The 11,798-nt window shown below is 50.2% G+C and overlaps 1 protein-coding gene across 1 annotated transcript; it reads right to left on the minus strand.

Moving 5' to 3' along the window:
* Positions 1-4,434: 4,434 nt before the first annotated feature.
* Positions 4,435-10,908, minus strand: RSAD1 (radical S-adenosyl methionine domain containing 1). Its single transcript, XM_030808042.1, has 9 exons — positions 10,695-10,908; positions 9,953-10,086; positions 9,631-9,835; positions 7,252-7,617; positions 7,003-7,066; positions 6,234-6,381; positions 5,961-6,015; positions 5,178-5,281; positions 4,435-4,980 (listed from the first exon to the last, which is right to left on the minus strand). Exons 1-9 carry the CDS (start codon positions 10,827-10,829, stop codon positions 4,863-4,865), a joined length of 1,329 nt encoding a protein of 442 aa, XP_030663902.1. The 5' UTR covers positions 10,830-10,908; the 3' UTR covers positions 4,435-4,862.
* Between the last annotated feature and the right edge of the window lie 890 nt (positions 10,909-11,798).

Genomic DNA, 11,798 nt, shown 5'->3' on the forward strand with positions numbered 1-11,798 from the left:
GGTGTGGTGGTTCCAGCTACTCAGGAGGCTAAGGTGGGAACATTGCTTGAGTCCAGGAGGTTGAGGCTGCAGTGAGCCAGGACTGTGCCACTGCACTCCACTCTAACCTGGGTGACAGAGATGAAAAAAAGAAAAGAAAAAAGAAAAAAAGAAGGAAAGAAAGAGAAAATAAAAGAAACTGGGAAAACAACATTTTTTGCCATAACCATGCATTAGTACACCATGGAGCCACACTGTGATCCCAACACTGAAAAATTGGATCTAGATATAAATTTACCATGGAAAGACACTCAGTACATATTAGATAAGACAAGAAAGCTTCAAAGCAAGATGTGTATTATCCCATTTTTGTAAGATTGTGTATCTAAATACATTAATTTGCATATCAGAATTTCTGCTAAGATACACACCAGAATCTTAACAATGGCTAATCTTTGAATGGTGGGATTACAAACGGAATCAGACAGTTCAGTCTCAATTATGGTGCAGCAACCACTGGAAAGTCTACTGGTCTACAATGACAGGGGTTAATTTCTCTCTACTGTTCATGTCTATTGTGGCTGGCTGCTCTGACCATCTTCTTCACCCTGGGACCTAGGCTGACAACCCAGCCTCCATGTGAACATTGCAGGTCACTGCAACAGACAGCTGATGACCACCCACCGGCTCTTACAACCAGTGCTAGGCAAGTTTCGTGGCCCTTCCAGGTTCAACAAGGTAGGGGTATATAATCCTCCCCAGGCCCTCAGGTGAGGCTCATGCCAAGGAGGGGTAGCAAACATTTTGGACATGATACAGTCTACCACACAAGTGATTTCATTCTATTATTTAAAGTTATTTTCTTTGCAGAAGGGTGTGAGAGGAGAGGTGAGCGATCTCACGGGCATGATGCCAGCTACAAGGGGCTGGCGAGCTGATGTGGGAGGATCACTTGAGCCTAGGAGTTTGAGGCTGCAGTGAGTTGTGATCATAACATTGTACTCCAGCCTGGGGGACACAGTAAGACCCTCACCCTCCCTGTCCCTAAATTTGAGAGGTCTGGATTTTGCCTAATTTAAGAGGCAGACCACTTGACCTGGACCTACAGCAAGGAGAAAACAACGATGGGACAGAAAGTTCTGGATGCCCAGAAGTGTTATGCCAGGCCTTCTACTTACGCTTATAGGACTTGAGTCGAGTTACAGAGCCTCCATGAATGTCCCTATCTATAAGATGGAAATGAAAAGAGCCGTCCTGTCGACCTCACACAGTTCAGCAGCGGGGAGGGGTGGCTCAGTTGGAGGGCATTCAAATGATCAGTGCTCTGCCTGCACGCAGAGGGTTTGTTGCTTCAAGCTGTAACCACATACCCACTTGTACTGTAAGTCCCCAACTTCATCACCAAAGGGGGCTGTTCACCCCTTTTACTTGCGTCCATTTAGGGCAGGTGAAAAGATGACAACCCAGGTCCCACTACGGGGGAGGAAAAGCCCCCTGATTGATGAGTCATGGAAGGGCTGGGATGTGGAATGAAGGCTCCCCTTCCCACTTTGTCACAGGACACTGGAAATAGCCATGTCCCCCTTTCCTCCTGCCCCCAGCTCCTGGCATGGAAGGCAAGAAATGATTGTAATCAGGGGTTCCCAAAAGGGAATGATCATTAGGGCCATCTATGAGCATTGAAAAACTAGATTCCCGGGCTCCACCTCCAGGAGCTTCTGATTCATCTGGTGAAGGAAAGACCAGACTGAGTCACAGAAGGTGATCTGTGCCACCCCCACTTGGCCCTGGCTCCTACCAAGCTCCTCTGCATGGGCCTCATGAGGTGTCGTGGCAGGGAGGGCCTGGACGTCTCAAGTGGCACAAGCCCTGGCAGCTGGGAGAAACCTGAGTGGTCCCAGATTATCTGATGGTGCACCTGCCTCGGCCCCGTGCTCGCTTCTTGAATGTCAAGATCAGGGGAAGTCTCAGGAAGCAGCTCCCCGAGCAGCACGGGTCACCCCACAGGCTGCGCCAGGGCCAGGCTTTCCAGTGCAGCAGGGGCAATGGAGGTGGTAAGAAAAGGGTATCTCCTGTCCTGCTCCTAGTCCCTCCAAACCAAACGTGCCCCTAGCTCCCATGACCTGCCTGCACACCTTGACTGAGAAGCCTGGAAGTAATCTCTTTACACATCTATCAACATGGCAGTGAGTGCCTTGAGGGCCAGGACAGGTCTTGTTCCTCCCTGCCGCCCAGTGCAGTCCCTGGCACACCATTTGTGCTTGCTTAATATTTCATGAATAAAGGAGAGGTGGTAACACTTACCATGTTACCACAGGATCAAGGAAGGACTGATATTCACACCCACTGGGCACAGGGAAATGCACGTGCTTACCTCAGAGGTGGGGAGGTCCCATTCTTAGTCACTCAGCTAGAGGCTGAGCTTAGCATGCCTCATTTGACAGTGATACTAGATTACTTCTGGCATCATGGTACCCTATGACATAAGGTATGAAACTTATGGAGCCTCTTCCCAGGAAAATGCCCCTCCCCACTCCCTCTGTCTCACACATATGACATACAACTTCCAGGTTAAGGGTATCACAATGGCTCACATCTGTATCCCAGCACTTTGGGAGGCTGAGGTGGGAGGATCACTTGAGCCCAGGAGTTTGAGACCAGCCTGGGAAATATAGGGAGACCGTATCTCCACAAAAACTTAAACAATTAGCCAGGCATGGTGGTACACACCTGTAGTCTCAGCTACTTGGGAGGCTGAGGTGGGAGGTGGGAGGATCGCTTGAACCTGAAAGGTCACAACTACAGTGAGCTGTGGTCATGCCATGGCATTCCAGCTTTGGCGACACAGTGAAGCCGTCTCAGAAAAAGAAAAAAAAGTATCATCCCTTTAAAAAATGGAAACCTCTTTTTTTAATGGAGAAAGGCTAAAATTATCTATAATGATTATATGTAGTTAATGAATTTATTTATTTATTTTGAGACGGCATCTCGCTGTCACAGGCTGGAGTGCGGTGGCACAATCTCAGCTCACTGCAACCTTCGCCTCCCGGGTTCAAGTGATTCTCCTGCCTCAGCCTCTCGAGTAGCTGGACTACAGGCGCATGCCACCACGCCCAGCTAATTTTTGTATTTTTTTTTTTTTTGGTAGAGAAGGTGTGTTGCCATGTTGGCCAGGCAGGTCTTGAACTCTTGACCTCAAGTGATCCACCTGCCTCAGCCTCCCAAAGTGCTGGGATTACAGGTGTGAGTCACTGCGCCCGGCCTGATGTCTACAACTTTTAAATTATTCAGAAAAAAATTATACAGACATCTAAAGATGAAGTAAATGTGGCCAAAAATTAACAATTGATGAATCTATAGGGTAACCACAAAGTATGGAAACTTTTTTTTTTTTTTATTTTTTGGAAGCAGAGTCTTGCTATGTTGCCCAGGCTGGTCTCAAACTCTTGGGCTCAAGTGATTCTCCCATCTTGGCCTCCCCTAGTGCTGGCATGAGCCACCCCGTCTGGCCTATCATATTTTTCTATAGATTGAAGATGTTCTTGATGGCATTATGAATATTTGCCTATTTCCAGACTTTGCAGCTACATAGTAGACAAACGATATAGGGCCTCCATTGAACTATTCTTTCATCTTTTCTGTAGGTCTGAAATCCTTCAAAATAAAACGTAGGGAGCGGGGGAAGGAATCTCAGCCCTAGGCTAAGCTTCTAGTCCTGAAATCAGGATTCCATGCTCTAGGAAGGAGCTCAAAGGAGAGGACAACAGTCAAGACAGGCTCCAGATGTGTTTATTAGGCTATTTAAATAGAACCATGTGACCATTTCTGTAGGTAAAATGACAAAGAAGAATTACAAACACTTTGGGTCTTTCCTGAATTCTCTCCCCTTTCTCTGGTCAACTCCACCCACCTTCACTCTCAAAGGAAAGGCACAGGGGGAAGGAAGTCAGTGAGGGGACTCAGGAGAGTCTGCGTGGCTCCTATCACCCCAAACATATTCTGGTTTCCCGAAGTAAGAGGCAAGGCTTGCTCTGATCTTTCCCAGTTCTCAGAGTCCAGCAGGCCGCTGTGCTGGACACATACATGGATCCACCAACATGTATCAGTCCTTCTGTGTTCTCTCCTGCATGGTAGAGGCTGGAAGCCTAAGAACTATATTCCTCAGAATTTCCTGCCAGCCAGGATTTGCTTTAAAGTCCACTAATGAGAGGCATGTCTAGAAACCATGATTCCTTTTCCAGCAGTGGCAGACAGTAGGCATGAGGTTTTGTAGCATCTTCTGAGCACTTTCCAGTACATCATCTGCTTTTGTGCTGCTGGAAGCTGAGACCATCAGCAGGAGTTTTCTGTGCCTCCTGCACGTTGCTGATCTCTGACAGTTGCTACTGGCTTTCTCCAATTTTCACTTCTCTGTTCCTTTCAGTGGTTTTATAAATACTTCATTCCTATTAGATCCCTTCCTGCTTATATTAATAATACCTAAAGGGGACATGGTTTTCCTGACTCATCCAGCTGTCTTAGGACCTTACTCCAAAGTAAGGAAGGCTTCTCTTGGGGAGGTAATTGCCTGTAGAAAGATTTCCAAACACTGTTCATTATTTGATGCCAAAAAGGTAAACAGAAGCTGATGTGGGTGGTAGGCAATTCCCAGCCATGGAACACATGCTGGCCTGTGAGTCCTGAGAAGCTGAATGGGATGCCAGTTCCCTGACCAGAAATGTCCTCCCATCTACCTCACTGCTGCCATTCCCCTGGGGATGCCAGGGCTGGGCAATGACCACATGGAGCAGAGACGGCACCCGACAATGCAGAAGAGATGTCTGCAGTACCGACCCAGCTCTCAAAACCCACCTGGCATTACCCTGGAACACAGGAACATTTTGTCATCCTCCTGGCACAGGGGAGGGAGTTCTCTGCTGCCAGGCCTCTTGGAGCTGAGGCAGGAGGGTCAGCAAGAGAGAGTCTAGCACAGCCAGACCCTCCCAGGAACACCGAAGACCCCTGGAAAACCAAGAGGCCTGAAGGTGACTACTTCATCTTACCAATTTCAAGCCCATCCCCCAGCAGGGCCAAGCCCCCAGCACCTGCAGGCCCCTCCTTACCAGTCAGTCTTTCTCACTTCTCCTGGGTCTGTGGAGAGCTGTAGTCAGGGCTCCCTGGGATGCCTCAGCCCCCTCTGCCCAGCACCCCCAACACACCTGTGATCCAGCTGCAGTAGGCCCCGCTCCAGCAGCTCCTGCACCTCCTTGTTCGCTCCAAACACGTCCCACAGGGTCAGCTGGGGCTCAAACTGCTGCCAGTGCTGGGGAAGCCAGAGGGTCAGAGGTGGGGAGCTGGCCTGGCTACTCTGGGCCATGAAGTTGGGGTGTGGTGAGAGGTGGGGGAGGGTCCAGTCCAGCATGGAGATCTCAGCAGCTGACATGCGTGAAACCAGAACCAGGCCAATGGGCCAGCAGGGAGGAGGGCACCTTCACTCCTGTTCCACTGAGGCTGGAACCCAGCTTCCAGCCAAGCCAGGCCTTCCTCTATGCCTCCTCTCTTCCCTCCCCTCTCAGCCAGCTCTAGCCAGGGCTTTATGGCTCTGCCTTATCCAGAGCAGCTCTGGGTTTGCTTGATCGTTATCTACTGTGCTTCCTATGAGAGGTTTCAGTGCTCCCTAAAAACAAGTGGAAACCCTTTATCTATCTATTGCTTCACAGAGCTCAGAAAATTGAGGTTGAGAGAGGTGAAAGGATTTGTGTCCAAGGTTGCAGTAAAACGAGGGCTGGAACTTGGGTCTCCGAAGCCCTGGTCTAGGGTTCTTAGCTATGCACCACTGCTCACTGCTTCTGCCCATCAGGCCTCAGCTGGACCCAGGCCCCACTTCTAGCTGCTAATCTCACAGAAATTGGAAGTATATGTGTGGGGGGGGGTGGCAGGGAGGGGGCATTGATTCTGCAAGACTTAGGAGGGAGTGGTGTGCAAGAATCCCAAGTCCTTACCTGGTGAGTGATCCCCACATTGGTGCGTAGCCCCAGGGCCAAAACTTCCTCCAGCCTCAAAGAAAAATCATCAAGGAGTCTTAGACAGGAGGCCTGTGTTCCTCCCATTCTCCAAATTCTACATTGGGATGCATTTAGAAGAGGCTAACAGGGACCATACAGTATGTGGCAAGGCAGGGGCCAGGGCAAGACAGGAAATAAAAGATGTACAAATAGAGGTGGTCTTGGGGTATGGGGACCCTGGGGGAGAGCCCTGTGCCCTTGGATGCTCACAGCTCCAGCCTGCCCAGGGGGACACGCTTCCGAGTGCCATGGCCAAACAGCATCACCTCCTTCATCCAGTTGTCAGGCTCCAGGGTCTGGATCCGAGCCTCCCGGGTGTGGCCTCCAGCCCCCTGGGGCATAAATCGCCCATGGGCCCCTGACAACATCAACAACCATCCCCACATTAATGGGTGTTAATACTATGTGCTTACCAGATTTAAATCATGTAGTTCCTGGAGCAACTGCCTCTAACACACTGGAAATGTAAATTCTTTTTCTTTTCTTTCTTTTTTTTTTTTTTTTTTTGAGGTGGTGTCTCACTATGCTGCCCAGGCTGGTCTTGGACGCCTGGGGTCAAACGATCTTCCCACCTCAGCTTCCCAAGTAGCTCAGATTAGAGGCACACGACACCAGGCCCTTCTTTGTTTTTTCTTTTTTTTTTTTTTAAATCATCTATCCCAAAATGCCAAGACATATAAATTCTTGGGCTGTCCTCTAGCCCTGTCCAATTGGGAATTCTGAGGGTGGGGCCCAGCAGCCTGGCTTTTAACAAGCCCTCCAGGAGATTCTCATACACACTAAAGGCTGAGAACCGCAGTGCAAGGTGCGACATTAAGCCCCTTACAATTCATGCTCAACGGTTCTATAGGGAGGTATTATTTTTTGCCACATTTTACATATGAGAAAATAGAGGCTTGGAGAGATTAATGTGGCCCAAGTTCACACAGCCACGACATTCCTCTCCTGAGTCATCTTTTCTGTAGTTCACGGGACTCACCAGGCCCAATGCCAAGGTACTGACCACACTGCCAGTAAGTCCAATTGTGGGTACTGAGCGCTCCCTGCGGGGAGGGAGGAAATAGTGCAGAGTGAAGAGGACGGGCCTCGTTTTTGACTCAGGTAAGGGGCCCCAGGTTAGAATGTCCCACCATCTCAGCCAGGATCCTTCTCTTCAGAAGGTCACAATGCCCTGCTCACACTGCAGTCTGCCCATCCTCCACCTCCAGCCATCAGCCCCAGAACTTACATTCCGGGCAAAGTTAGAGACCTCATACTGGTGGAAGCCAGCCTCCCGAAGGATGACCCGGCCCCTCTGGTACATCTCAGCTGCGAGCTCTGGGTCAGGGGCTGGAAGGGCACCCCGCTGCACCTGGGCGAAGAGTGCGGTTCCCCGCTCCAGGGACAGCTGGTAGAGGGAGAGGTGGTCATCACAGTGGTGCAGCAGTTCCTGCAGCTGCCCAAGCCACAGCTCCACCTGCTGTGCTGGCAGCCCCAGCATCAAGTCCACAGACACGCGCCCGGGAAACAGGCGCCGGGCCTCTGCCAGCGTCCGCAGAGCATCGCAGGCCGAGTGCGTCCGTCCCAACAGCCGGAGCTCAGTGTCATCTAGGGACTGGGAAAAGAGGGTGGGTGTAAGCATACCAGCAGCTCAGAGAGAGACAAGAACGCTCACCCCATTGTAGACACTGATACAGGGAGAAAGCAGCATGTGGCAGGCAGCTGGAAGGCAGGAGGGGGAAGGTCAAGCTGGCACCAACAGCTGCCGTTCACAGAAGGGTCGCTATGTGCCAAGCTCTTTTATGTGGTGTCTAATTTAATCTTTGTAACCCTCCAATATTAGTTCTATTTTACAGATGAGAAAACTGAGGTTCAGAGGTGTTAAGTAACTTGCCCAAGGCCATACAGTTGCAAAGTTCGACCTGGAATTTAGGACTGTCTGACTCCAAAATCAACAGTCTTTATTTACTTTACTTTTCAATTTTAAATAATTCTAACCTATAGAAAAGTTGAAAGAAAATCACAAAAAAACCCTTCATCTAGATTCACCATTTGTCCATACTTGTTTCTCTTTAAACATACATACCTGTTATTATGCTGAATCATTTAACAGTAAATTATAAACCAGCACTGTCCAAAAGAACTTTCTGCAATGGTGGAAATGTTCATATCTGTACTGTCCAATATGATAGGTAGTAGCCACATGTGGTTATTTAAATTTAAGTGAATTAAACTTAACTTACCACATTTCAAATGCTCACTAGTCTGTGGCTTGTGGCCACTATATTGAATAGCAGTTATAGATATTATACTCCCTAACCTCTAAATACTTAGGTGTATATTTCCTAAAGAACAAGGACATTCTCTCACATAACTGCAATCCAATTAGAGTTCAGGAAATGCAACACTGACACAACACCATTACATAATACATTGTCATATTCAAATTTGGCTAATGGTCCCAATAACATCTACTGTAGTAATTTCCTCCTTCTTCCCCAGTCAGGGGCCACACATTGTATTCAGCTCTCTCTTGTCTCCTTTAGATTCTCAGCCTTTCTTTGTCTCTCATGACATTGGCATTTTTGAAGAATACAGGCCAGTTGTTTAAAATGAAGAATTTAATGAATTTAAATAAATTATGATTATTTAAAAATTACAATAATTATTTAAATGAATTATTTAAAATGAATAATTTCTAGAGATTTGTTGTATAATACTGTGCTTATAGTTAACAGTGCTGTACATTTAAAAACTTGTTAAGAAAGAGGGTAGATCTCGTGCTGTCTGTTCTTACCACAATAATTTTGTAAAAGTCTCTTAATTCAGGGTTTCCTGACAATCAGATTGAAGATATGCACTTTGGGGTAAGAATATCTTAGAAGTGATGTGTTTCTGTCAGCCTATTCCATCAGAACAAAGCCCACAACCCGGAAGTCCTACGGAAATATCAGAGGTCAACCTGAGAGGACTAGGTTTCTCCCTACTTAAAAACCTTCAGTGGCTCCCTATCATTACTAGGACAAAACCCACACTCCTTGGTAGGCACCAAAGGTTTTGGACTCTACCTTGCAGCCTTGTCTCCAGCCTCTCCAGTCACAAGGAATGACTCACAGCTCCCCCAAAACATGCCAGGCTCTTCCATGTCCTGTGTCGTTTCCTCCACACCCCCTCACCTGGTGAACTCCTCCTCTTCGTTCAAACATCATCTCCTCCAGAGAAGTTTCAGTGATTTCATCAGAGTGACCTCCTTTCAGACTGTACTCTAGAAGCCTTTTATAGAGACCCCCTTTACAGGTGACATTTACCATGCTGCAATAATTTGGCTACATGTCTGCATCCCCCGTGTCTCCAGTCATGTAGCAAATCTTTTTTGACCACCTACTATGTGCCAGGCACTATGGTAAGTGCTCGAAATAGAAAAGCCACGCCTGATCCCTTTCTCATAAAGTTTGTGGTCTATGACAGCAGCAGACAATTAAGGAGTTACAAAAGTGTCGCACTAGGCCCTACTGTGTCCCTGGCACCCAGAAGGTGCTCAATGTTTGCCCAGTGAATGAATGTGACCAAAGAGGAGATGGCACTGAAGGGCGGGGTGCACTGGGATGGGGTGGGTGCCATGGGTTACCTGGAGGCCTATAGACAACCTGTTGACCCCTGCTGCCCCGAACTCTGCCAGTCTGGAGCCTGGAGCTGAAGTAGGATTAACCTCCAATGTGACTTCCGAGTCTGCAGGCAGGTGGGCTGTCTGTGCCACAGCCTCCAGGACAGCAGCCACCGTGTGGGGACTGGCTAGACTGGGGGTCCCCCCACCAAAGAACACAGACTCCACCCTGGGGAAAAAGGATGGAGAAATGAGACCTGGGGGAGCCCTCTGGGTTGCCTGCACCTATCCCCCACCACTCCTCCAAATATTTCCCAAAACGCTGCCTACAGCCCCCACTACCCACCATTGCACCCCACTGAGCCGCAGCAGCGTCTGCGCTTCGGTCACCAGACACTTCTGCATGGCAGCCTCCTCCACGCGGCGAGGGATGTACTTGTTGAAGTTGCAGTAACTGCAGCGCTTCTCGCAGTAAGGCCACTGGGGGCAGTGAGTGCACGTGCGCGGTGAGAGCTGCCCTGGCCACTTCCAGGGTTCAGGCGCACATATCCCCAACCCCACCCCCACCCTATCCCGAGGTCCTTCCACAGTAGCTAGGACATCTAAGCCACACAACTCCCCAAGGCAGGTCGCACTGGGGTGATTACATCCACTTCGATGTGAGAAAACTGAGGCTCACTCCTTTGTTAGGCTGCCTCTTCCAACCAGCAGACGTCAGGAAGGAACTCAACCCAAGCTCTTTCTGGGATCATATAAGTTTCATACAATTTTCCTATGGGCCATTTTCCCAGCTACCGAATCAGAACACTGCTCTTAAAAAATTTTTTTCTTGCTAAGAGGAAAATTGTTATGAAATTTGAACCATTTGGTCAGAGTCACTGAGCCGGTGAGTAGGAGAGACTTCAGGTTTCTGGACCAAGTCATTTCCCTGCCAAGGCACAAGGTCCCATCCCAGACCTCGTACGGGGGCACGGAAACACGGCAGGCGGGTTCACAGAGTGACAAACCGCCACCTGGGTTTTGGACCGCCACGGTCACAGCCACGGCTGCGGCCACACACCGTGGGCTCCGCCCCCGCCCCTACTCACGTGTACGTAAAGCGCTGCGCGCCGGCTCGCAGGCTCAGGACTCGGGGACTCTCCTGCGTTCTCCACGCGGCGGCTCCTCTGGGCCGCTCTGGCTGCTGCCGCCCAGACGCGGGCCCGGGCTCCGGGGAACGCCATGGCGCCCGGCGTAGCACGGGGCACGGACCCCAACAGGAGACGCGCGCAGGGATCACTGTGAGTGCGCAGCCGGCGGAAGGAAGAGGGGCTGCGTTACCGCGCGACGAGAGGGCCCGGGCCCGGGGCTGCGGCGCCACCTGCCGGGCGCCCGGGCGCTCACCGCGGCCGCCTGTCGGTTCTTTCCCCAGGCCGCGTGGGGCGGGCTGCCTAGCTTTTGGCACCTTGTGCCCGGGCGAGTCCCCGGACCCATCCAGGAGCTCTTAGATCGTTCAGTCAATTCCTTGACATTTGATGTGCCTGGCTCAGAACTGGGCGCTGGGGACATCTAGGTGCATAAAGCCAGGTTGCATTCTGACAGGAGAGAGGCAAGCCAGCCAGCCAGGACAGGCAAGACATATTAATTCCGTGCCTGCTGGACACCAGAGCCGTGTGCCTCAGTGCTGTGAGGTCATCTGTTGTAAGAGTATGGGAGTCAGTAGGGCAGAAGAGACACTTGGGCTGGATCTTTCTTTTAATTTCATTTACAACTATTTGGGAGAGGGGAGGTCTTGAACTCTTCGGCCTCAAGCGATCCTCCTGCCTCAGCATCCAGAATAACTAAGGATTACAGGCATGAGCCACCACCAGGGCTATGCACGGGATCTTGGAGGAGCAGAAAATCCCAGGGGCAATTGGCTTGGCCGGGAGAGTAGGCTGTTTTGGGTCAGGCCAACCCAAGCATCTGGAGGTGTACGTGCTGGGAGGACAGTCAGATGGTGTGTGCAGGAGAGATGGGGAAGGCGCAGGGGAAGGCCTGGGGAAGCAGGCACCTGAACAACTGTCCCACAAAGCAGAAACATCAGGGACTTCAGAGGCAGGCGGTGCAGGACAGTTCTCCCAGTGGCCTTGAACTGACCTGGTTCTCCCCTCCTTTCTTGCTTGTAGTTCTCAAGAATAACTGTAGACGCCTGTAATCCCAGCACTTTGGGA

This window comes from Nomascus leucogenys, unplaced genomic scaffold (genome assembly GCF_006542625.1).
Source record: "Nomascus leucogenys isolate Asia unplaced genomic scaffold, Asia_NLE_v1 Super-Scaffold_258, whole genome shotgun sequence".
NCBI classification, from domain to species: Eukaryota; Metazoa; Chordata; class Mammalia; order Primates; family Hylobatidae; genus Nomascus; species Nomascus leucogenys.